General features: G+C 39.2%; 1 protein-coding gene across 1 annotated transcript in view; it reads left to right on the top strand.

Moving 5' to 3' along the window:
- The window catches only part of COL5A2 (collagen, type V, alpha 2), a 48724-nt gene that overhangs the window by 11660 nt on the left and 13026 nt on the right, over positions 1 to 24038 (top strand). The window contains exons 10-39 of the mRNA XM_010157313.1: positions 334 to 387; positions 2746 to 2799; positions 3543 to 3596; positions 4817 to 4861; positions 6099 to 6152; positions 7003 to 7047; positions 9585 to 9638; positions 11278 to 11376; positions 11845 to 11889; positions 11996 to 12094; positions 12518 to 12571; positions 12918 to 13025; positions 13480 to 13533; positions 14230 to 14328; positions 15003 to 15056; positions 15538 to 15636; positions 15749 to 15802; positions 15901 to 15954; positions 16451 to 16504; positions 17080 to 17133; positions 17460 to 17504; positions 17952 to 18050; positions 18870 to 18977; positions 19094 to 19147; positions 21069 to 21122; positions 21246 to 21299; positions 22333 to 22386; positions 23211 to 23318; positions 23426 to 23479; positions 23679 to 23732. Of these exons, the coding sequence (XP_010155615.1) occupies positions 334 to 387; positions 2746 to 2799; positions 3543 to 3596; positions 4817 to 4861; positions 6099 to 6152; positions 7003 to 7047; positions 9585 to 9638; positions 11278 to 11376; positions 11845 to 11889; positions 11996 to 12094; positions 12518 to 12571; positions 12918 to 13025; positions 13480 to 13533; positions 14230 to 14328; positions 15003 to 15056; positions 15538 to 15636; positions 15749 to 15802; positions 15901 to 15954; positions 16451 to 16504; positions 17080 to 17133; positions 17460 to 17504; positions 17952 to 18050; positions 18870 to 18977; positions 19094 to 19147; positions 21069 to 21122; positions 21246 to 21299; positions 22333 to 22386; positions 23211 to 23318; positions 23426 to 23479; positions 23679 to 23732 (1971 nt within the window). The remainder of the gene's footprint in view (positions 1 to 333; positions 388 to 2745; positions 2800 to 3542; positions 3597 to 4816; positions 4862 to 6098; positions 6153 to 7002; positions 7048 to 9584; positions 9639 to 11277; positions 11377 to 11844; positions 11890 to 11995; positions 12095 to 12517; positions 12572 to 12917; positions 13026 to 13479; positions 13534 to 14229; positions 14329 to 15002; positions 15057 to 15537; positions 15637 to 15748; positions 15803 to 15900; positions 15955 to 16450; positions 16505 to 17079; positions 17134 to 17459; positions 17505 to 17951; positions 18051 to 18869; positions 18978 to 19093; positions 19148 to 21068; positions 21123 to 21245; positions 21300 to 22332; positions 22387 to 23210; positions 23319 to 23425; positions 23480 to 23678; positions 23733 to 24038) is intronic.

Here is a 24038-nt window from a genome sequence, read left to right as displayed (position 1 = left end):
AAGTAATTGACTTTCTGCATGAGGATGGCAAAAGGTTGCCTCATCAGTTCACAGGAGAACTATGTTGCAGCGCCCTCTTGTGATGCCAAGATGCATTTTGGACTCAGTCTTCAGTTCCTGCAATTCTTTGTTAAAAACATTCGTAAGCTAACATGCCTAATGCACATTGCTAGTCCTGTGTGCAGTTGATTTATATCACTAAAATTATTACAGTAAAGAAAATATATATAATACTGATGCGAAAGTCCTCCTTTATTTGAAAGGAAGAATGATAAGACAAGTTAATTTTCACATTTCCTGTTTTCATGTCTTCCTTTTTTTTTCTTTCCTTAGGGTGAACCTGGTAGACCAGGACAATCCGGTGAGCCTGGATTTCCAGGATCTCCAGTAAGAACATGCTTATTTACATTTTAGCAAAATAATCATCACTATCTCTTTTAATAATGAATGCAAAACTCTGCCATGCAGTTTCCTGAAGTACTTGTGTTAGCTTACTCTAATGATCCACATCAGTGTGATAGCTCCGAACCAAACAGGCAATCCAAAAATCCTTGAGCTAATCCTGAGAGTCATTTCACGGGAGCATGTTTCAACTGTTTCATAGATGAAATATGCATTGGCCAGATGGTGGTATGTATGAGTTGTACTCCGTTTCCCAGTAACATATGGCCATCCACAATCATGCACGCTCAGAGACTATAAAATGATGTCATTTGTTGGGGTGGCACTATTCATCTTTCAAACAGTCAGTCTGAGGGCAGAGGAAGAGGACATTATACTGTAGTTGTATATGTTATTTTTATATACATTTTCAAAATGCAGATGGGATTAAAGGATTTCCAAATAATACGTTCTTGTACTGCAGAGGATACTTGTCATGATTTACTTCAGAAATAAAAGAAAACAGGTATATCTGATGATAAAATGGCATCATTTTATCATCTTATATAATTTTGGCCCTTATTAAGAACTCTAACCTTCAGTAGTCACGTTTCTGTACATGGAAGGGAGCGGTAGTGTGGCTGAAAAGGGGACAGATAAATCCCAGAACTGAATCCACCTGATACACATTATATCTGAAGCTGCTTCCTTTTCTTTTTAAGCATCCTGTTCTTGCCTGGAAATTTTGTTAGCAACCAGAGCTACAGTCACTTGGTGAGAGAAATGATTTTTTTTAAAAAGGCTGTGTTGTTTCCTAAGCCTTCCTCCTAAGTTTTATGGATCAAAGACAACGTTTCATAAGCTGCTTGAGGCAAATGGAGTCTATGGAGTATTGTTCTGTTCAAGCTGTTTTGCTTCATAAAGAAGACTTTTTAGTGAAGGAAAGAAGTACTGCAACTGCACAGACACACAAAACCCTCATTAAGAGGCGGTGGCAGTTGCGTGGCACTGTAGAGAACACTGCTGAGCACCCTGATAGTTCATCCGAGAAGTGTGCCGTGTCTTGGTCAATGACAAGGCCCGTAGACTGCTACGGAGATACACGATGGCTGTATCCCCTTGTACATGATTTGCCTCCTTGCCATGTGACTTGTCCCATGTGTGTGCTTCATCATTTGATTGCCCTGATTGTATAAGCTGATACACGTACCACTGAGCACAGGCCAGATAGAGTTTTTATGGACTATGTTCAGTCTAAACAAGCATAATTTGTACAAGTTTAAATTTACATGCAAGACCATGTATGGCAACAGAGATCATCCTTCACTGAGAAAGTAATTGAGTATAAGTAATTTCAAGCAATCTAATATGTTCAGTTCAGAAATTTCATACCTTTATAAAGTAATTTTCTCTGTAGGAGTCTGCAAACTCTGGAGTAATTTCGTGCTGAACTTTATGAACAAACATTACCTATATAATTAACTGTGGGAAGACAAAGACCTTTCTTAGGTTTCTTGATGTTAACAAGGAAACAGCTTGTCTGTATGTGATGTTCTCTCTGATGGTGAGATCTCAGATGTTCTTTTTTGCTCCTCTGAATATCAGTGTTGTTTCTTGTTTAATTTTCTATGATACATCTTCATGATTTTTTGCCATGCTGAAAGGTTATGAACTGTAAACTTTTTGAGAACTTTGGTTTGGAGGTACCATAAAGGAAGAAATTAAATGTTTAACCAGTTTGCTGAGTGGTTATTCGAGAGTATGAAGGTGTTGATGTGATTTGCATTATAAATTCTTGTGATCAGTGTTCTAGCACAAGGCACTTGGCTCCCTTCTGGTACTTAGTCTTTCCTAAAAGAGAACTCCAGAAGCTTGTTGAGACTCTGCTAAGTGCAACTTTGGTTTAATTGTTAAATGTGTTTTAATAGCTGTTGTTTATGGTGCTGCTTGACTGACATATCCTAAAAAAAACATATACAGTTTGCAATTTGGTCTAAGTTTCTATTTTCTTTTAAATGATAGCTCTGAGTTTTGATGTCTGTTTAATTAAGGTTTCCTCGTATTAAGCTTCAGAACTTGATCCTGCTACAAGTCATTACTCTCTTTGAGGCTTGGTCATACACTAATGTAGACAATAAAGCTTTTAGTATTGGTGAAAATACACATCATGCTGAGACTGTCTAACCTCATACATGTTGTACTGTATCATCCGTGACCTGCTCAGATGCGATGCCTCGCTATTTTATGTCAGCAAGGTGAAGGAGTATTAGGAGTAGTAGTCATGCTGCTACCCTCTTTGCTGTTAGCAGCATTATGCTAGGTTTATCTGCAGAAATAAGGTGTTTTTTTCTTTTTCCTACTTAGGGGCCTCGAGGCTTTCCTGGTGCTCCTGGTCTCCCAGGTCTCAAGGGTCACAGGGTAAGAAACAAGGTTTTTTCTCTCCTTATAGATGACGTTTCCAGGCGGTTTCACTCTAAACATAGTCACCTTCTTCTGTATTATTGGTGGGTTTGACTACGCTTTTAGTCCCACCGATTGCGGCAGAATCACTGGCATTTGGGAGAAAAAGGCCCTGGCAGAAAATCAGTGCTGTTCCCCTTTAAGCTGCCCTCTGTATTATATTCTCTAGTGCTTTCTTCCCTCTGTTTTCAAATTATCTGGGAATCTGGAAGGAGCTTGCCTGAGCCCTGCCAAGCTTCAGGAGGCACAAACCTGACAGTTCTCTCACTTTGCTGGCAAGCCTTGCATTAGGGTGGGGAACTTGAGAGGTGGATGTGTTTGTAACATGGAGTGATTACAAATGACCAAGTTTTCTGGCCAGAATTTTACTTCAGGGAGGAATAAATGGGTTTCCTGTGGCTCAGAGCCTCCTCCTTGTTGTTTTAGGGTTTTTTTAAAACATTCTTGTTTTAAAAAGGAAACCAAATGCAAGGAAATGTACCTTGTACAAATGGTTTCCATTTAGGAAATGTTTAAAAACTTTATCCCATCTGTGTTTTTGGTGTGTTTTGTTTTTTTTTAATTTCTTTTCTTGCTCTTGCCACCTCAGGTCCATTCTCAGCACTTTAGTACCAAGTTATTTTAACAGTAATAGTGGGAATGCTTTGTGTGTGTGTACATATATAAATAAGATTTCTCCATATTTTTATAACTCTTTACAGGGATTGAAAGGACTTGACGGTCCAAAAGGTGAAATCGGAGCAGCTGGAGCAAAGGTATTTTCATGGCCCAAAGAACCAAAGGCTTAAGCATGTTTTCTGTGCCAAAATAATGAAAGATAGTAGATCTTTTGAACACAGTTCTGTACCCTTTGCTGCCAGCGCTACTTGTACGGAGTGGAGAGGCTGTGTGGGATGGACCATTTTTACTGTGTTTGATCCATATAAACTGCTGTACAATGACATGCCCGGGATTTATACAGGAAGAGAGTTCAATATTGCCAGTCACAATTTCAGCTGGGGGCTCAGTTTTAGGGCCTATAAGATATCACTAGGGGAATTGGCTGTGGTCTGTCTGTGACACCTATGTAACACAAGGCAGCAATCTGTTAACTAAGAGCCCAGGCACATCTTGCAGTTTTCCACTTGGCCTGTCTGTGGTTCTTGTTGGCTTTATGTGACCAAGCTGAGAGCGGAAAAAGAGTTTTCTAACATTTTAAAATAAAATAGAATAATAAAGAAATGCGTAAGTAAAACCTGACTATCCTATTTTGGATTACCGTAGTAGAGATTGGCTTAAATGAAACAGTCACTGGAGAGGAGAGAGAATATATTTTATCAAGCTGACTACTTTTCACCTAACAATTTTATTCTCTTAGAATTTTTGACCCTTGCTGGTACTGCAGCACCCTTACAGCTTCAGCTCAAAGCAGTGGTAACACAGGGTAACTGGATAGAATCCTTTCAAGATGGATTAAAAGTTATTTTAAAAGATCGTAGAACCCTTTTTCCCCAGGTGTTTACACACTGACCAGTGCTGATGCTGAAACAATTTTGGCCTGGTGTAGGTGGTAATCACAGGTGGGACAGAACTACTCCTTTAGATTAAAATATAGTAAATTAAGTGAAACTTCCAAAATCTAAATTTAAATATGAAATCAGCAGTTAAGGAGGGTTTGTGTAAGAAAAGATGTCTTTCCTGAGATTGCCTACCACTTTTTGGGGAGGCAACAATGGCAGGAGAGAGTTGAAAACAGGGCAGTAGGTGTTGTGGGCTGTTAGCTAGGACAGGTAAGGAGTTAAATGTGCTTCCCTGAGAGTATGTAAATACAGCGTTTCCCATCAGCATGAGGAAAAAGTGCCCTTGATGCACACTGGTGACCATGCAAGTCTGCCTCTTAGGTCTAACACAGGCATGGAGAACAGGGAGGAAACATGTAACTCCATTTTCCTATAACCCATTTCCTCTAATTCTGTAATTTCATTTCCATTTTTAGGGAGAATCCGGACCAACAGGTGCCATGGGTGCAACGGGTCCTCTAGTGAGTATCACATGCATACTGGATATTACAGAAGTGGCTTTAAGATTGTGAATGCTATTGCCAATAGGAATTTTTAAAGTTTGATATCTGTACTTGGTGTCATGAAGCTGAACTTTCTCTTAATTCAGGTTTTGTTTTCAATTACACTAACAGTTAATTTTGGTCCACTATAAGCTGTTTTTCTTCGCAATTCACAGCCATAGATGATAATGATAAGTCAGAAGGCTCAACAAAAACTTGAATGTAGGTTTTGTGATTGTTTACCTACTCATGTCAGTGTAAGGTGACTATTTTTCTTTTTTTTTTTACATATTTGTTCTTCATGTGGAGTGTTTTCTGTATGAGGAAAAACTGGTTTAGGTTTCTCAGAGCTAGAAATGGAATAAACTAGGTCAGAAAGGCACGAAGCAAATGATGGACAGAGGATTTTGGAGGTTATGGTGAGGATAAGCATGCATGACGTGGAAGTGAAATGGAGAAACTTTTTCTCAGAGCAGTTTTCATTCAGATGTGGTTTTGGACAACTGAATACTTGTGAGCAGTGTAACATGCCAAAAATCTACTCTCAGCGGTTCTGGAAGTAAAGCACCTTTCTGATATCAGATAATGACATCTCTCTGCGAAGCACTGTCTTATGTCATGCAGAACCTAATATCCCTGCAGTGGAACCTAGGTTGTGAATGAGACATAGTAAATGAGGTTGCATTACTGATCCTGGTGAGTATATATGGAATTTATTCTAATGTGTTTAAAACTGGAAATGCTGTTCAAACAGGAAAAGAGAAATTAGTCTATTAAATTTCCACGAGGCAAGGCTGTGAGGCTGCAAGGTTTTATGTAAGCTGCTACTTCTTCCCTGCTGTAGGACAAGATAAGCTACACCTGCAGGAGGAAAAGAAATAACTTAGTTCTGTAACTATTGTTCACATCATCTGTCCTTATCATGCTTGTAGTGTCAGTGAACCTAATCATGTTCTTGTTAAAGGCAAATAAAGAAGACTGAGCAGGAAATAGCTGAAGAGTGATGCAGCTCAAAACTTAATTTTGAAGCAAAGGAAATGTAAATTTTCCTTAAAAAAAAATAAGTAAAAAGCAAAGAAAAAGAAGAAGGAAAAAAAGAGGATGGCATGTGTCCTTTCCACTATGGGGGGAAAAATCAAATGAACTACATTTTCCCCTTTTTGTTATTCTGCCATGATAAGCACCTAAGTAACGCATGTTTTGTTCTCTCTTCAAGGGACCAAGAGGAATGCCAGGAGAAAGAGGTCGAATTGGACCACAGGGTGCTCCTGTAAGTGGGATCTTCCTTCTCTCTGCCTCTCTCTTCTTCCTTTGCTTTACTTAAGATCCCTGAGCCTGAAAGTGTTTATTCACGTGACTGCTAGGCACTTCCTTGGTGAGTTCTGCTGTGGCTTAAGAAAGTTAGGGCTTAGCACAGTTATGTGGGGTGAGACCTTTACTACAGATTTCAAAAGTCAAAACAGTTTTAAAAGGAGAGTGCTATCTTCATGGTAATTTGTCACCAGAGCTGCCCACGAGGCCAAATACCCTCACAATGCTTTTTTTCTATGATACAGAAATTTCTTTCTTACTGTGAAGTTTCTCTTGAGAGTCCATTTTCACCAAAAATTACTGAACTAGAAATAAAATGTATTAATTTTTTCTGGAAAAAAAGTTTAAAATGAAAGTTTAGACTTGCAATTTAAATTAAGTTTTCTAATTTAATTCCAGGTAATAAAGCTGTCTTCTTAAAAAATACTTTGCTTTTCAGCAGAAAGGGGGATTAGCCTTGACATGAGATCATATTTGAGTAGAAATTTCTTTCTCTTGCTTTACATCCAGTGTCAAGTATTGTTTTTTCTGGCATTACTCCCCATGACTTTTATGTACTCCGTTTATGTTACGTGCTCTGCACAATGACACTGTCAAAACATTGGCCTCTGGAAACAGAGAACTCCATTAACTTGAAGGGGAGCATAATTTCTTCCAAAAGTTTTCCATGGTGGTGTTTGGAGGGCTCGGCAATCCAGCATTTCTTTGATCGCTTTAGTTTGTATGGCTGTTCTCACAAATGCTAACACACATAAATAAAAAAATTAGAGCTCTTATAAATATTCTGTCTTGTCTGTTTTCATATGTAGGGTGGACGTGGCCAGCACGGAATGCCTGGGAAGCCAGGGCCAATGGTAAGTTTCTGTCTCAATCACCTATTTTTTCACCTTATACTTCCCACTTGCATTTTGACATTACCAAAAGAAGCGCAAAAAAATTGTTGGTGATTGCTGATAACAGTTAAGAGCACCTGGGATTATCTGTGATTCCTAGTTGTACTCATTTTAACTTTAGTGCTGTCTTCTGAGAAGAAGCTACTCTGTAGTTTGCTTCATCTGAAGGTTTTAATTTGCAGAGTGGCATCTTCCCCAGTGAGGTGATGCTTTGCTGCTTTTACCAAGTGGGATCCATACTGTAGGGAGTTAAGGGTCTTAAAGAAATGCCCGGTAATATGAACCAGTTTATAACTGCGTATTATCTTTCTTCACATACAAAGTTGACAAATTATATCGCTCCCCTTGCTCAGCAAGAAGAAATGCCACTTCCTGCTAGTACAACCTGCCTCAACCTGCCATTGGTCCATTACAAAGCATGTAAAAGCCTTGTAACTATGGACAGTCACTGAACTGAAGGACCCGGAGCCAATGTGTGAATGTCTGCCAGACTGAGACAGCCTGGTATGCGTGGCTGTAGGAGTTCTCACAGGATTGCAGCAGGGCTGAAGATGACTCTGCTGGTTTACACTGTGGATGTCGGTGTGTCAAAGGGTGATGGTTTCAATCCTACAATCCAGTCTCACACGGCATTTGCAAAATGCATTTGAGTGAATTCACATGAGCACTAGGAAGCTAGTGGGACTATTTGCATGCATACAGTTAATTAGGTGTTGCTTTTACAAATGAAAGCTTATGATGATTTTGTACTATTTGTGCAAGGCCAGCTTGCACTTCAAAAATGCGGTGTTCTTTTTTGTTTGCTTTTTTTGAAAGCAGTACTTGCAGGATATGGCTGACAGTTTCTGCCCATTGACATAGCCAACCCGAACCTTTACCACTATGAGACCTTCAAGTTAAAAAAAAAAAAACCAAACAACCCAAAACGCACAAAAAGCCCCCACCAAATCCCAAAACCCCACCCCAGAAACACCACACCAAAAAACCCCGTCAAAACCCCAAAACACACCTGCTTGCAATTAAAATTTCTTTCCATTCATACTCTTTATTTGTGATATGATTCCTAAGAAAAATTCATTTACCTGTGTCATCTTAATGAGCAGACTGTTTTATTAAAAACTTCATTAAGAAATAATTAACTGTAATAGAAGCTCAAAAAGCTGGGTCCTGGGATATGAAATTCTACATGAAGTTTGAAATATTTATTTGGCATGAAATATAACCTCAGCTTCATTGGATGTGAGAATTGGTTGGCGAACAAATTTGGAAAAATCCCATGTGGTGTCACAAGGGACATACTGGTACCTAATGCATATGTTTCTCATTGAAAGAACTGTTAATGAAATGCATTGTTATTTGGGTCAGTGCAGTTGTACACTATGATTCTGGAATTCTTCCTGCAGCAGGAGAGAGATTTGGCAGACATACATTTGTGGCCCAGTAAACTGGGACATAGGTTTTCAGAAATGCACTTAGTGAGCTGTTACATCAGTTCTGTAGAAATCCAGTGCAAGGTCATGGCAGAATTGTTGTCTGTAATTAGTGCTCAGTGGAACAGATTGTTCTTACTAGTTTGCCAGCAGAGCTTTATTACATAGAATATTTTTTTTCAAAGTATGCATCATATTTTGCAAAAAGAGAGAAAATCAGGAGTAGATAAAGAGGAATCATCTGGGAACAGTGTTGTAGTGAATATTTGTAACCACTGTGTGCCGCCATCCAGAGAGTTTATAGTACAGCAGAAAGGTCTGTGTGGCATAACCCAGCGTATCTTCCACTTCTTTTACCAGAAATACCTGCCTATCTCTGAACAGTAAACTGCTTCTGCTGTATGCCTTTGTACAGCCCTGAAAATTTGATACAAAATCTGTGTTTTAAAGCTTGTAAATGAATTTGCGAATCTCAGTAGGGCAGAGGAGTAGGAAGCAGGGCATGTGGTTGCATAGCATTTGATTATATTTTCACTTGTGGTGTTTATCTGAAAAATCTTGTCTGGCTACCCAGTTGTTTCAGTGGAGATGTGGCTTGTATTTCTCTTTTTTTTCCACATTGCTGTTTTAAGTTTAAAAGAATTGAAACTCTCCTTTGCTACGTTCTGTAGGACAAATTGTGATGGCTTAACAAATACCTGTTCTTTACATTATCATGCCAGAGTAGCATAGACTTAAAAAGATGATATACTATTTTGTTAAAAACTAAAATTGAATAACAATTGCTATAATAATTTTCAGCTGTGCACATTGCAATTTATGCATAAAGAGCTGTAACTTTGCTGAAGTCAGTAAATACATTATTAAAAATACTGCAATACGATTCCATAAAATGTATGTGTCTCGCTTAGAAAAACAATATTTATAGCTATATTGGTTTTGTTGTGAACAAATGTTTTATGACTAAAAAATACATTTAATCCCAGAACCATATTTACCCAGTGATTATATGCTCATCTGTGTGATCTAAACTGCAGAATTACAGCTTTGTATGTCTGTCTTCTATAGGGCCCGCTTGGCATAACTGGTTCTCCAGGTTTTCCAGGTGCTCCTGGTGTAAAGGTAAAAAATAAAGTAAAATATCTTTTTACTACATCGAACAGCACAGAAACAAAAAATACATACCAGACTATACAGAGTTCAGACTGATATCTATGCAAGTCCCTAGGAGTAGCTGTGAGCTCAGTCTTAGTGAAGACCTTGAGATACAAGATAGGAATCAGAAGTCAAATAGAGCAGCTGAAACTCCCCACAGTTAGGATACGTCCTTTGCTTTCACTTTTGCTTGAGCTAAGGGATGATTATAGGGTGACTGTCACACTGTCCCTCAGGGATCTTGTCCGGTGCATTCAAAGAATAACAGTATGCGTTATGACAAGTTAAGTTGTGAGGACTGGTCTGTGACGGTATGGAAGTGGTACCTTCCAGTGCTGAAACTTCCGGTTTCAGCCGAGAGCACTTTCTGAGATGACTGGGACTGGTGAGGCGAACGCATGAGCCCCAACGGAGGTGTATGGCCGTTGATCGCAATAGGGTGAACGATGATTACCGCCTGTTGTGGCTCTGTGCAATGGATTGGCTGCATGGCTGTCTTGGTGGGACTTTCCTCTCTTGTTTTTCAAGGAAGTGCTCTATTTTTTTTTTCCTAGCCTTGAGAATGTCTGCAAAGATGGATAAGTCCTACAGCTTCCTTATACTTCTTATACTTGCCCTCCACCCAGTTGCTCCTCTTTGTTCCTTTGCACTCCTAAAACATGATAGGAAAAAATTACACAAGAAACTCTCAATTGGTCGGGTTGCCAAGGTCAGCAGATGTTTTTTATTGTGAAGCTGGCAACATTCACAAAATAGTTTATTGGAAACAAGTCCTAATAGGAGTATTAACATAATGTATACAATTAAATGATAGACCTTTCAGTGCGTGTTGTAAAACATTTTGGTATGGCTGAGCACTGCTTAATACCTAAATAAATGTTTGGAGAAGCTGTCACATGATGGATCAATAAAAGCTTTCGAAAACGAGGAGCTACCTTCAAGTTTGCTCCTCAGCTGATGTAAAATTGGAATAGCGCCTTTGAACTCCTGAAAGCTAAGCAGACTACAGAATGGAGATGTGGACTTCAGTTATGAGGACATGATATTAACAGCCATTAGTTCCAAAAGGCAGATTTCTTATATAAAGATAAAATTCAAAGGAGATGCCAGGAGGAATTTTTTTTTTCTTGGAGGACCCAGTCCAATCTTACAGGGATTTTGCATTTAATCTAGTGCTGCACTAGTGAGTTAATCTGTTCTGTGCAAAAATCCCCAAGTGTGTTATTTCTAAATCTTCAGCCTTAGCTGTTAATGAAGCTAAAAAGAAAGGTTGTCAGAGTACAGATAAATAGTGGGATTTTAGAGATATTTGTCTAAAATATTTGTTCTGATTTGGGCCACTGGATATAGTTCTGCTTCTCTGTAGAAAGTTTCCTTGTCCTTGTATACATTTAGGAAAAATTTCTATTTGTACTTTCAAAGTTTATGTTCACATAGAAGTAGCAGAAGCAGAATTGGGTAAGCAAAACTATAGTTAAGGATAATAAACTATTTCCAAACCTGAATTGTTTTTCTCTTATAAACTCACTACTCCTTCTTAGTTACTTTGTAGCACTACTTTTTAGAGCAAAATAATCTCCAGTTGTTTTCTCCTGTGAAATGTTAGGGTGAAGCAGGTCCAACGGGTCCTCGTGGTCCTGAAGGTCCTCAAGGACAAAGAGGTGAAACAGGTCCACAGGGCCCAGCTGGATCACAAGGTCTTCCTGTAAGTATATCAGATGAGGTTCCTCTGTGCTCAGCTTGTGCATGTTGCCCCTTTATAGGAATTTTAATAACCCACCTCATAGACACTGTGTTTTGCTGAAACTACCTTTTCCGGTAAAGGGCAGGTCTCATTCATTTGTTTTGTGCTTATTTTGTTGATAATAACTTTTCATTATGTAATTGAAACAACTTGGAAAACAGAAAGTTACACAGCTTGATACAGTCTCAATCCTACAAGTACTTTAAAGCTTAATCTTAAACATAAGATCTTAAAGTTTAAAAATCACATTAGCGTGCATGTTTAGTTGCCCATATTAACATTTGCACAAGTAAATCATGTTGCTTTATTTATTTAATAGCCTTTATTGTCTGGTCTTGTAAACTTGATAAAATAACTATGATCTTCTGCTGTTGTTATCGATAACCTTCTCATTAGAATTAATATTAATGATTGGTACATTATCTTTAGGGTACCGAAGGGACAGATGGTGCCCCAGGTGCTAAGGGCCCTACTGTAAGTAATGATATCACCTGTCAAAGAAATTGTGTTAGTGAATTTATCTTGTTTCCTTATTTTCACTCTGTTTCCTTACTGTGCTTGCTGTTCTTTCTGTTTGTAGGGATCTCCAGGCACCGGAGGCCCCCATGGTTTATCAGGTCCACCCGGTTCCCCAGGACCACAAGGCAGTACTGGCCCACCTGGTATTCGAGGCCAGCCGGTAATGTTGTCTTTGTCTCTGTGGAAACTGTAAGATCTTGCTAATGTCACTCTGAAACTAAAACAGTGATTAGTTCCTTTAAATACATTAATAGCATGCTAGCAAGTATGCTGAGACTCATATTTTATCAATCTTCTGTGTGTGCAAAACACTGTTTTTGCTTTCTTAAAGGTCTATGAAGGGTGTCTATACAAGCATGGGCAAACAGTAGCAGTTGTCTCGTTCAAGTTTGTGTCTTGATAACATCAGAATTAATAAGGACGCTCAGGGGGCAGACAAACCATTATAAGCATCCTATTATACTGCCTACAACTAGTTACTAAACTAGGAAATGTTTTTCTGCTTCATAGTATAATACAAAATGGTCTGATGATTTATGCAGAGTTTTAACCTTGTGGGTGTTTTTCATCTGTTTATTTTCAGGGAGACCCTGGTGTCCCAGGTTTCAAGGGAGAAGCAGGACCCAAAGGTGAACCTGTAAGTCTCCATATGCTTTGTGAGACAAAAAGGAATCACAAAAGCTTGTATGGGTATTTTGAATAGATTATTACGATTTTCAATACACTTTTGGTGTTCATCATCACGAGAGTAATTATTGTGGAAGACAAACAACAGTGCACTTCTTACTGAAATGTGAGTTTATGAACACTGCAAAACAGAAAAGCTGATGCCGAAAACCTGCATTTTTAACTGATTCAAACCCTATTTCTTTTTCTTCTTTATTTGGAGAAATGTTTATGAGTTTTAGAAGACAGTCTTTTAATATACCTGAGAAGTGCTGAGCTTAACAATGCTTTCTAAAGAAAACTTTTACTTTCACTAGGGCCCACAAGGTTCTCAGGGTCCCATTGGACCTGTAGGTGAAGAAGGGAAAAGAGGTCCTCGAGGTGACCCAGGGTCAGTAGGTCCACCAGGTCCTGTTGGTGAGAGGGTAAGTAATCCAAAGGAATAATATTCCTTGAGACATGCACTGCTAAGCTGAGAAGCCTGCTGACGTACCATGAACCAGCTTCGTTTAGGGTCTAGTCAAACTTCTATTTTCCTTACGGTAGTTAATACTGTGCATTGTCTTTTACACTGGATATTTTCATTTGTGGATTCAGTGCACTGGATAGTGTGGTGGGAGAATTGATGGAGCTACGATTATCTAATCTGCAGATTTTTTGCATAACCCTGTACAAACGGTCATCTTGCTTTCAATGAGATTGTTCACATAGAAGGAACTCTTGAGCATGCGTGAATCAAAATGGGTATTTTTACCACTCCAAGTGGTACAAAAAAGCAAGTTTACAGTATTGAACCTCCAAACCGTAAATCTAGTACTTTATTTGCAATAAGTTAGGTAAAAATTACGATAATCATCTTGTTTCTATGACTTTTCCTAGGGTGCTCCAGGTAACCGTGGCTTTCCAGGTTCTGATGGCTTGCCTGGACCAAAGGTAAGTGAAATTAGAAAGGAAGTGTTGCATTAAAAATGTCTGCTTCTGAGCAAATAGGCAGATGCTCAAGCTAAGTGGAAGCAGGATCAAAAGGAATTGACAAATGCCAAAAAACAGTCTGAGTATTTTGGGACTAAAATTTTTTCAGGAAAAGTCAATTCCTATGATGTTCAGCTTTGGTTATTTGTCACTGCCTTAATGCTCCTTCATGCTGAAATGTAAATGGGTAAGAGATGTTGGCCTGTTCTAAACTATACTGCTTTATGTATTGCTCTATAGTAGGTAACTACTTGAATAATTGCCTTTTCTTTTGTGTGTGGTAGAATTATTCTAGACTTGTCACTTGAACAGATGGGCTTATCTGGTTTTGGCTTTCCTAATTGCTGTAACACTTCTAGGGAAGTGACTCACATACGTATTTTTGTAATGTTTCTGTAAATTCCTAATTTCTTGGTAAAAATACAGAGATTCTAAAATTCTGACATAAATTTGCTTTATGGATGAGCCAACATTTAAGTAGTAATTTGGTAATAATAATAATTATTATTACTACCGTAATAGGAGTAATTCCAAGTATTAATCATTTAGAACAGTATTTGCAAACATAGGCCCTAAAAGAAGATACCTGTTTTATTTAACCTTCTCTTACTGTTGCCGTTCTACATGTTAACTATTATCCCTTTGGTGTCTTTCTAGGGTGCCCAAGGAGAGCGTGGTCCAGCAGGTTCTTCTGGTCCTAAAGGAGGTCAGGGGGATCCTGGGCGGCCTGGTGAACCTGGCCTCCCAGGTGCAAGGGTAAGGAACGAATAGCAGTATGCTATAAACCATGGCATTTTTAATTTTCAAAAGGCAGTAATGGATTTTGCAGAATTAAGAAGTGTTTTACAAGGACAGACTTGTTTCAGTGGGGCAACTTAAGGTGTTAAGGCCAAAATACCTTTTTTCCAGGTGATGTTGGAAAGCACAGGTTCCGTTTGCCTTTGAAAAAGGAGAAATTGCCCTGATTGAGACCAGCTAATGCAACAGAAGGACGTGTGCTTGGAAAGCACATAGTTGCTACAGATAATGTGATCTGAAGGCCAAATTAATTGAAGGCCAACCTTCATTAAATTTGTGATCGATAACTTACCTGGTGAAGTGGTACATGTCATCTAGAGATTCTTTTGAGGAAAATTTGGAAAACCACGAAAGGAGATAAAAGATGCGGTATAGATCACTGGTAATGTTGGCAGAAATCAAGATGAGCCTGTGGCAAACTCAGGAGGTATAAAAGCATGAAAAGGGAGAATAGGAAAAGGGAAAATCAAAGACTGTGGGGGGTGAAGTCTAAAGTGAAGATGAGGATGAAGACCTTTGATACAGAGAAGTTTGTACTATGGTAGTAACTGAGCATCTTTTGGATTTATTTACATTTCTCTGTTGTTCTAGAATTATATGCACAACCTTAACACCAATATTCCTGATTTTAGGGTTTGACAGGAAATCCAGGTGTTCAAGGCCCTGAAGGAAAACTTGGCCCCTTGGTAAGCTGCAGAAAAATTAGTCCTTTCAGTTACTGTCACAGTAATTCAAAGGTCCCAACTCATTGAAATAACTTTTTTTAACATGAGTTTTCCTGATTTCTTAAGGTTTATCTTCTCTTTTAACTGTTAACTGACTCCAAAATTAGTGCAGATAATGTTCCTTTAGTTTTGTCTGTGTAGCAGGGCCTGTTGTTTAGAAGCTGCTGCAATATTTTTAAACCAAATGCCTTTCTAAGTGTCTGTTTAAGGAAGCAATAAAATATTTGTAGATAATGGCTCAGTGATAACAATTGCACGGTGTTTGGTTAAATGTAGCAGTATGGCTAAAGCGATGTCTGCTTTAAAAACATTTTCACTGATAACTGTAGTACCAAACCACGATAATGTTATTTAAAGACATAAACCCATTTTCCAGGGGAAAATAGGTTCATATAAATAAGTATATTTGTAATTCAGTGTGTAAAATGCTTTATCTCTGTAGGGTGCTCCTGGAGAAGATGGACGTCCAGGTCCAGCAGGTTCAATAGGAATCAGAGGCCAGCCAGGCAGCATGGGCCTTCCTGGGCCAAAGGGTAGTAGTGTGAGTATGGCACCTGGTTCTCAAAATCTGTTTAACGTTAAACATCTGCATATATTTTAATGGATGTATCTAAAATTATCTAAAAATAGTAATTTTTATTTGTGCAAATTAGGGTGATCCTGGAAAACCCGGAGAAGCAGGCAATGCAGGTGTCCCAGGACAGAGAGTGAGTGTGACTGTTACTTGCAGAGGTTAGAGGAAATGATGCTTTTCTGTTATATATGATCACTGTACAAGACTTCTTCCCATGTCATTTTAATTTAGGGAGCCCCTGGTAAAGATGGTGAAGTTGGTCCTTCTGGTCCTGTTGGCCCATCAGTAAGTCAGCTTTTACCACTCTGCCTGCCTGCCAGTTGCTCCATCCATTTGTTACTCTTTCTGCTTCTACTTTTATCTATCTTCATGCCAGTCGTTGATTCCTAACAAAAAAATGCAAGAACATTTAAGGGAAAAATTTTTCTAGAGAAATGGGAAGCTTCGTATTGAAAAATATGTATATTAGTAGTCTGATGCCTTTTACTGACCGTTGCAAAAAAGAGTGCAAGGAGTAAGATTTTCTCATAGTTCATTTTCCTACCTTCCTTGGTTGTAATGGAACTGAGTGTTTTCCTGTCAGCACAGAATTTTTTTGGGAGAGGATTTTAAAGAAATAAGATAAATCTTACTACATCTTTTAGATAGGGTATAACTTGGCCTACAAGTAAAAATGCCTAATAAACACATATAATTACAAATATATATATTCAGAGAGAAGAAAAATTGTGGAGCCTGCCTATATTCCTCTACTGTATGTTTATTTCTTTCTTTTGTGTAGGGTCTGGCAGGAGAAAGAGGAGAACAAGGCCCTCCAGGTCCTACAGGGTTTCAGGTATGTGCATTCATTTTATTTTAAAGAAAAAAAAAATAAACAGCCATGTCTTTATCAACTTAAAATCAGAGAAATCCAATCAATTAATGTGTAACAAAACACAGCTTCAGAACTAAGGCAGTGAGATTCAGAATAATTAGTGATACTTAGCTGTCACCTCAGCCGTGAACTAAACTGAACTGGCAAAGGCTTAAGTACCAGCTCTGTGGCCCTTGAAAAAACCTTCGTTGTTTTTCAGTTTTAATTTAATGCAGTGGAGATTTTCCAAAGGCATTCAAATACAGACCAAAAGAATTGTTTTGGTAATGAAGTTAAGTAAATCTCTGTATATAAAGAACTTCATTTTCAGGGCTGATCTGTGTATGTCCTCAAAGTGTTACAGAAGGGCTGCCATTTCATTTAGAGGGGGAGAACACCTTGGTGCAAGATTCATGTCACTATTTCACTTGGGGATATCTGAGGGCATACCCTTGCACTCGTGATAATACCACGTTCATATTTTTGGTGTCTTAGTTAAATTTGGATTCACACAACCTCCTGTCATGTTAGTGACTATTTTATTTACTTTTTGCCAGGGCTTGCCTGGGCCACCAGGTCCTCCAGGTGAGGGAGGAAAGCCAGGTGATCAGGTAATTTCTGTGTCATTTACCAAGAATTCACTTTGTGAAGTTGTTTAACCTTTTCTTTGTAATGTAATTTCCCACTCTGTTTCAAAATATGTACTGGTGTGGTCTGCAGGCTGACTGAGAACTGCTTTTGGATAAACAGATTGCTAGAATCTGAGCATCTTCTTGGACTGAGTTGGACTATCTCCTCTTGTCATGGACAGATAACATTCAGAAGTAGCCATCTACAATTACAGTTCTTTAGAGATGAAAATGTTTATCTCTAATTTCCATAACTCTAAAGCTGTGAATAATGCTTTCATTCTAATGGTGAGTTCTGTTCTGCTTAGGGGGTGCCTGGAGATCCTGGAGCTGTTGGTCCATTGGGCCCTAGGGTAAGTATTTTCTTTCAGAGTTTAAACATTCATAACAGTTCTATGACGTTGAAAGTTGATATATAATATGGACTTGAACAGCTAAAGTGACTCTCTGACTTTTTTCCCCACCAACAAAATGGTTGTAAACATGGATATGCCTTAAGATGGTTTCTGTAAAACCTACCACCTTTAAATGGTTCCATAGCTTGTGAAGTCATGTTGAGTAGTAGCTGCTAAATGATTTGGTTTTCAGCTGTGAAATGACAGTTTTTAGTTTGCTGAAGAACATGCTATTTCCCCTGCCTTTACCAATAAAAGCACAAAGCTGTTTTTATCTGATCACTTCTAGAATGTGTTCACAGCCTCTTTGTTCAACAGCAGTGCTGTACCTACACAGTATTTAGGATTTTGTCTACCAGAACTGTACCCTGACTTCTGAACAAGTAATGATTTTCCATTTGGTAGGGAGAACGTGGCAATCCAGGGGAAAGGGGAGAACCAGGCGCTTCAGGGCTCCAGGGTGAAAAGGGTATGGCTGGAGGTCATGGTCCCGATGGTCCAAAGGTAAGCTGAATAGAGATTGTGTTGCTGCAGTGATGTCATATATAATTCTGCTCCTTTGCACAAACGTAAAAGAGAGAGGGTGTTTGTTAGAAAAGGGTCATTTTAGCATGAAAGGTATCTTGTTCTAGGAGGACATACAAGTTATACCAATATAACAAGATGAATAAGTTGCAAGATACTTAAAGCTGAGAAATCACATTTTGTATTTATTTACATGGGTCTGAAGTTTAAAATGTTTTTCTTTTGTGTTTCTCAGTAGAACTGGTCAAAGCCATTTCTGAACTGCAGAAGACCCTCTAGCAATGTTGTAAGAGCCATGTCACTTTAAACAAAGACACTTGGCAGAGTTGAGTGTTAAAAAGAAAATGCTGAAAACTGCATGCCTGCCTTTCAGCTGCAATTGATTTAACTAGGCCTAGCGAGTGCCTCTAGTAATGTGGGACCTGTAAGAGACATGAGCTGTGAGAAGCAAAGCATAAATAAAGCATCTCTGCCCCTGGCACCTTCAACCTGTAGCTACTTTGTGTAAGAAACCCATGTGACATCCAGGTCAAGGTCGAAAGATGGTCGAGCTTCTGGTTTTGCTTGTTCTCATCCCCCACTATGCACTGAGTAAATACTGATGTATTGGGAAGGACTATAGTATTTGAACTTCCTGAGTAACACAGTGGGAAAAGTATCTGGACATCAATAAAGTCCAAATTTTAGAGAAAATTATTGTACCCCAGATTCTTCAACACGGACACAGCGTGTTCTGCAGCCTAGACACAAGATACTTTGCAGATAAATAGACAACAACCTGCTCTTTGTTTGCTTCAGGGAAGCCCAGGGCCTAGTGGGACACCTGGTGATCCAGGCCCTCCAGGGCTTCAAGGTATGCCTGGAGAAAGAGGGATCGCTGGAACGCCTGGCCCCAAGGGCGATAGAGTAAGTCTGTTTATGTTGTCCTGAGTAGAATTACTTGTCTCAATACTGCAGTTATGCCAGGGTATGAGCTACTCAGTATTCAGTGTCGTAACAGACTTTCTGGGTGCTTTCCGTAGGGCGGCATAGGTGAGAAAGGTGCTGAAGGCACAGCTGGCAACGATGGCGCAAGAGTAAGTAAATCTATTGCTCTCTTTAGACCTACGCTTCGCGCACCAGATGGTTTATTGTGCTAGGGGTACACGGCTCATGGACTTAAAGTCTACTCAGCCTGGCGATGTCATGGGTTGAGAGCCATTCTCATTACCCCTAACCTCCAGACTTCCAAGTTTTTCCAATACTGCTGTGCATGATGTGTTGCGATGTCTCTGTTCCAAGCCCCTGCTTTGTGTCGTCAATAATGAGAGTTTAGGTGTCAGTGGAAAGGATTCCCAGTAGCAGCGTGTTGATTTGTGATTCAGCTCAGCTGACTGTAGTAAGAATATGAAAAAAGGGACAGGCAGAGATCAACAGCCAAAAACCAGACCTTCCAGCTCTGACTCTTCAACTAAGGCAGATGCCTCCTTATTGTTTGGATTGAGATGCCCACTGCTTGTCCTAACTTTCACAGGTGAAATTCCTGTATATGTCCTAAGCAGTAAGAAGCTGCCCAAAGGAAGCTTTGACTCTCCTGTGCATAAATAACATTGCTGGTCTGCTCAAGACATGTTGCACACACTCTGCATAGACCAACTGTCCAGTAATCCCAAATGCACTGGGTTTGCCCTGTATGCGCTGACCATACTTTCTTCCCAGAAGTTACTGCAGTTCCTTTTTGCATGAATCACAAATATCTGAGATTCTTGGGCTTTGCTAACCAGTTGGAGTAGTAGCTGCTAGGCATGTGGAAATCTGAGGTATGTTCAAAAGATGAGGATGCTGCCTGGTCTAAATTTATAGTTAAAGAGGAAAAGGGTTTTGGAGGAACTGTACTGTATGGAAGCACTAACTTAAAATTATCAGCTGTGAGCTGGAATTAGTTATAGGAGTCTCATATTACCCAAAGGTACAGAACAGTTCTTTGTCATAGTAAGGCACCTTTATAGCTTACAGCAAATAGTGACCAGGTAAAGTAACGGTGAGCTAAATGTACATCCCTGCCCTAAAGCCAGGTACCTGCAGTTATCTCAGCTACCGCTGGAACACTGATGGCATTGCAGTATCCTTTGCTAATGCCGCCTTTTCTGTTTGAACAGAAGTTTGAACAGTTTGAACTAAGTTCCAGTGCTTTTTTTTTTTTGTGGGAGGGCCCCAAAAGCCAGTGACCTGCAGTTATCTCAGCTACCGCTGGAACACTGATGGCATTGCAGTATCCTTTGCTAATGCCGCCTTTTCTGTATTTCTCTACAGTTTGAACTAAGTTCCAGTGCTTTTTTTTTTTTGTGGGAGGGGGAGTTTTGTTCAAGACAGACTTCATGCAAGTTTGGGCTACTCTGCTTCTAATGAAAGAGAATGGTAATTGGGATATCTAGATGTTCAGGAATGTAATATGGTTAGTGCTGTGGGATTGTTATGTGGAACTGATGGGTTTGGGCAGAGAACCTGCAACCTATTTGCCTAACTGCTCCATGAAGAGAAAAAGGACACTTTTTGAGGAGTTTGGAAGGGATAAATGGATCTGCAAAAGTAATGGTGGACACTTTAAAATTAATTTTAACAGTTAAATACTAGCATGAAGGGAAGAGACCATCTGTGCAACTGGAGAAGGACTTAATTTCCTCCTGAGAGAGCAAAAAAAAAGCCAGGGCTTTGCCCTTTTTTTTTTTTTTTTAATCATTTGCCTTATTCATAAACACTGCATAAAGGAGAAGATGAAGTTAGTGAAGAAAGAGAGAATGAGGAAAAGCTGGTCTTTTGAGATGGAGGATTTTGGTTGCTGGGAGAGGAAGTGCAAGTCAGTTTTAAATAAAGACGACCCAGCAAGTTTTCAGAGATAAAGGAGAAAAATTTAAAGGAGTGAAAAACATATGAAAATAGTAACGTATGGGACGTTTTAAACTACCTGTTTTGAAGCATCACTTCTCTAACTTCCTTTCATCTTAATTTGTTCACAAGGGTCTCCCCGGTCCAATAGGCCCAATGGGTCCAGCAGGTCCTACTGGAGAAAAGGTAAACAGATTTTTATTCCATTCCCTATTGAAGTTTCTTAATATTATCACCAATGTTATTGTTACTTTTGCTTCTCATGAAATAAGTTACTTAGAATATAATAACCTTTAATTTCATTTTAAGGGTGAACCAGGTCCTCGAGGTCTAGTCGGTCCTCCTGGCTCCCGTGGAAACCCTGTGAGTAAACATGTTTGGGTTTTGCTTGGCATAAGTCAGCAATATCTAACACTGATCCAAGCTCCAGGCATTTCTCTCATTTGCTGATATATTTTCCTCTTTATCTTCCCCTTCCTATGTATTCAAAATCTGTAGTATCCCTTGATGCCGTGCACTTGCAAAACTATTAGCAGATTTTTTTCTTTTTCCCTATGTCCTATACTTGTTTTAGGGCAAACTGTACAGAGAGTTACACTCATTTGCCTCACTCCTGAAAGTATGCTGCCACTTTAATTGTTTCAGTGTTTTTAAAAGCATGTCTGTACCAGATACTACTGTACCTACACAGATACTGAGATGGACAAAGCACAGAGGTGTACCTTAGTTCATCGACTTGTTACCTGTTTTCATCTTCCATCTATCTGTAATTTTAAGGACTCTAAGGGTTGACTTTGATTAGGGAGTTAGAGGCTCAGCCCTTCTAGATCCTTCATACTGCTCGGAATTGATTATTTCTCTCTCATAATTCAGAACAATCTCATTTGAAGTATAAGTTGGAACAGCTTCCACCCCTCTAGGGAGTACTGGAGCTTGGCAGTCTTCAGCTCCTCCTTTTCCAAACAAATGTTGTGTGGGAAGCTCAGCTGAAGCAGCTCATAGCCCATTCTGACCTTGTAGAAGAATACATCTTTCAACTACTGGTTTTCTTCCCAGTGTATCTCATTGGAATGGTAGGTTGCATAAAGTGTGTGCTCTTTGGCTAATCACGCTATCACTGGAAGTGGTTGTGAGCAGAATTTCTCCTACTCTGGTTTTACTGCTTGCTCATGCCTTCCGTCCCTGAATTCTGAAAATTCAAATACAGTCTTGAACACATGGAAGATCTTGGGCTTTTTGTGATTAAAAGTTCATTTAATTCTGATTAATAGACCAAGAGTATAATGACATTCAGGACAGTAAATAGTTAACATCCTTTCTTGTATATTTAAATGTAAATTATACCATGTATGGAAAGACAGTTGTTAAATACAATTATTCTAATTTTTTTGACCAGGGTTCCCGAGGAGAAAATGGCCCAACTGGCGCTGTTGGTTTTGCTGGCCCTCCGGTATGTGTTTTGTAACACTGAGGAGTTCCCTTCAGTTGTGCTTTGACATGCTTAGTTTCCTTCGTTATGAATCATACTGCAGTGTGCTGGAACTTGAATTGCATTTTTGTTGGAAAAAGAGCTGTTTCTTTCTCCCATTGGTATATCAAGTAAAGAAAAGGGCCAGTAGATACTCCAGACAGTTGAAAAGTGGTTTTGTTGATAAGATATGTAATTGTTCACTAGATTTCATATTTTCATGCATATGCTATGTTGCTCCTTTGAGATTAAAATGAGGCAAGTTATAAAGTGTCATCTACTGAAGGTAGCAAAGATTTGCTCCATGAGTAGTGAGGGCTGGAATGAGTTCATGGACCAAATGGAAGGTTTGTGAGTTTTCCGAAAACCCTAAACTTTCCTACAGCCTAAATACTCTGTTTCAGAACTTTCACAAAGTGTCAGGCACCTGCTTCCCTTGGTGGGGAAAAAGAAGACTAGAAAAGACAATGTTTGTTCAGTTCCTTTTGCTTTTAGGAATGTAACAGCTAAAGAGCAAAATAGAAAAATCTAAAGAAAAGAAAAATGTGAGCTAGATAAGAAAATATTTTAAATGGAAATACTGAGTTCACCGACTGTTCAGAAAATCTCACCTGTGATCTTCTAACGACTGCGCTGAGCTGTTACAGTTCTCTTGAATTGAACAGTTAATCAAATGCAGTGTTTTCCGGGCTGATTTTTTTCTTCTGTTATTTTTTGTCTTCTAGAAATTCTGTACAAAATTACTTAGGCTGGAAAGATTTGATATTCCCTGAGCTGATCTCTCTTCTAAATATTATTTCTTACAGGGCCCTGATGGTCAGCCAGGTGTGAAAGGTGAACCTGGAGAACCTGGACAGAAAGGAGATGCTGGATCTCCAGGACCACAAGGTCTTGCTGGGTCTCCTGGTCCACCGGTAAGTATAAGTAACATCATCAGAGAACCAGTGACATAGGCTGATCGTACGTATTTAAAATGTTCTGGGTGTTCACTATCACTGCTTTCTTTCTCCGTTCCTCTTAGGGTCCTCCAGGTGTTCCTGGTCTGAAAGGTGGCAGAGGAACTCAGGGTCCACCTGTAAGTAGATTTAATTTTTTGTGACCTGACTGCAGATAGTCTCATACTAAAATTTCAGTTGATGTGTGAATCATTCCTCATCTCAGCTTGTTTTTCACATTCTGTAGATGTAACGTTTGCTCACTAATTGAGCTGAAAACATTTGAGGTAACCAGTGCTATATTTTTTCCAATAAAATTGGCATTAAAATGTGTTTTAGGGTGCTACTGGATTCCCAGGATCTGCTGGAAGAGTTGGGCCTCCAGGACCTACTGTAAGTCAACTGTCCTATTCCTAATAAGTGTGTCGTATGAACTGGGAGTTGAAAACCTGAAGGCTAAATAAAGCAGGAAAGGTGAAGCAGTGTTTATGGCTTGATGCTATAGAAGTTCTTGTCAGTGCTGAGTTCTGGGACTGCATGCTTACCTCTGACTTCATTAAGTAACTCATTAGTCTTGGGCTTGATCCAATGTCAGTATGTCCAAATTAGTGCAAAACTTTTCACGGGGTTAAGTAGGCTTTGAGCTGTTCAAGCTGCTCTAATGACCTCATTACTTAGAGGAATGAAGCAATACCTTAT

This window comes from Eurypyga helias, unplaced genomic scaffold, assembly GCF_000690775.1.
Source record: "Eurypyga helias isolate BGI_N326 unplaced genomic scaffold, ASM69077v1 scaffold15820, whole genome shotgun sequence".
NCBI lineage: Eukaryota > Metazoa > Chordata > Aves > Eurypygiformes > Eurypygidae > Eurypyga > Eurypyga helias.
This window is presented reverse-complemented; position numbering and strand designations above follow the sequence as displayed.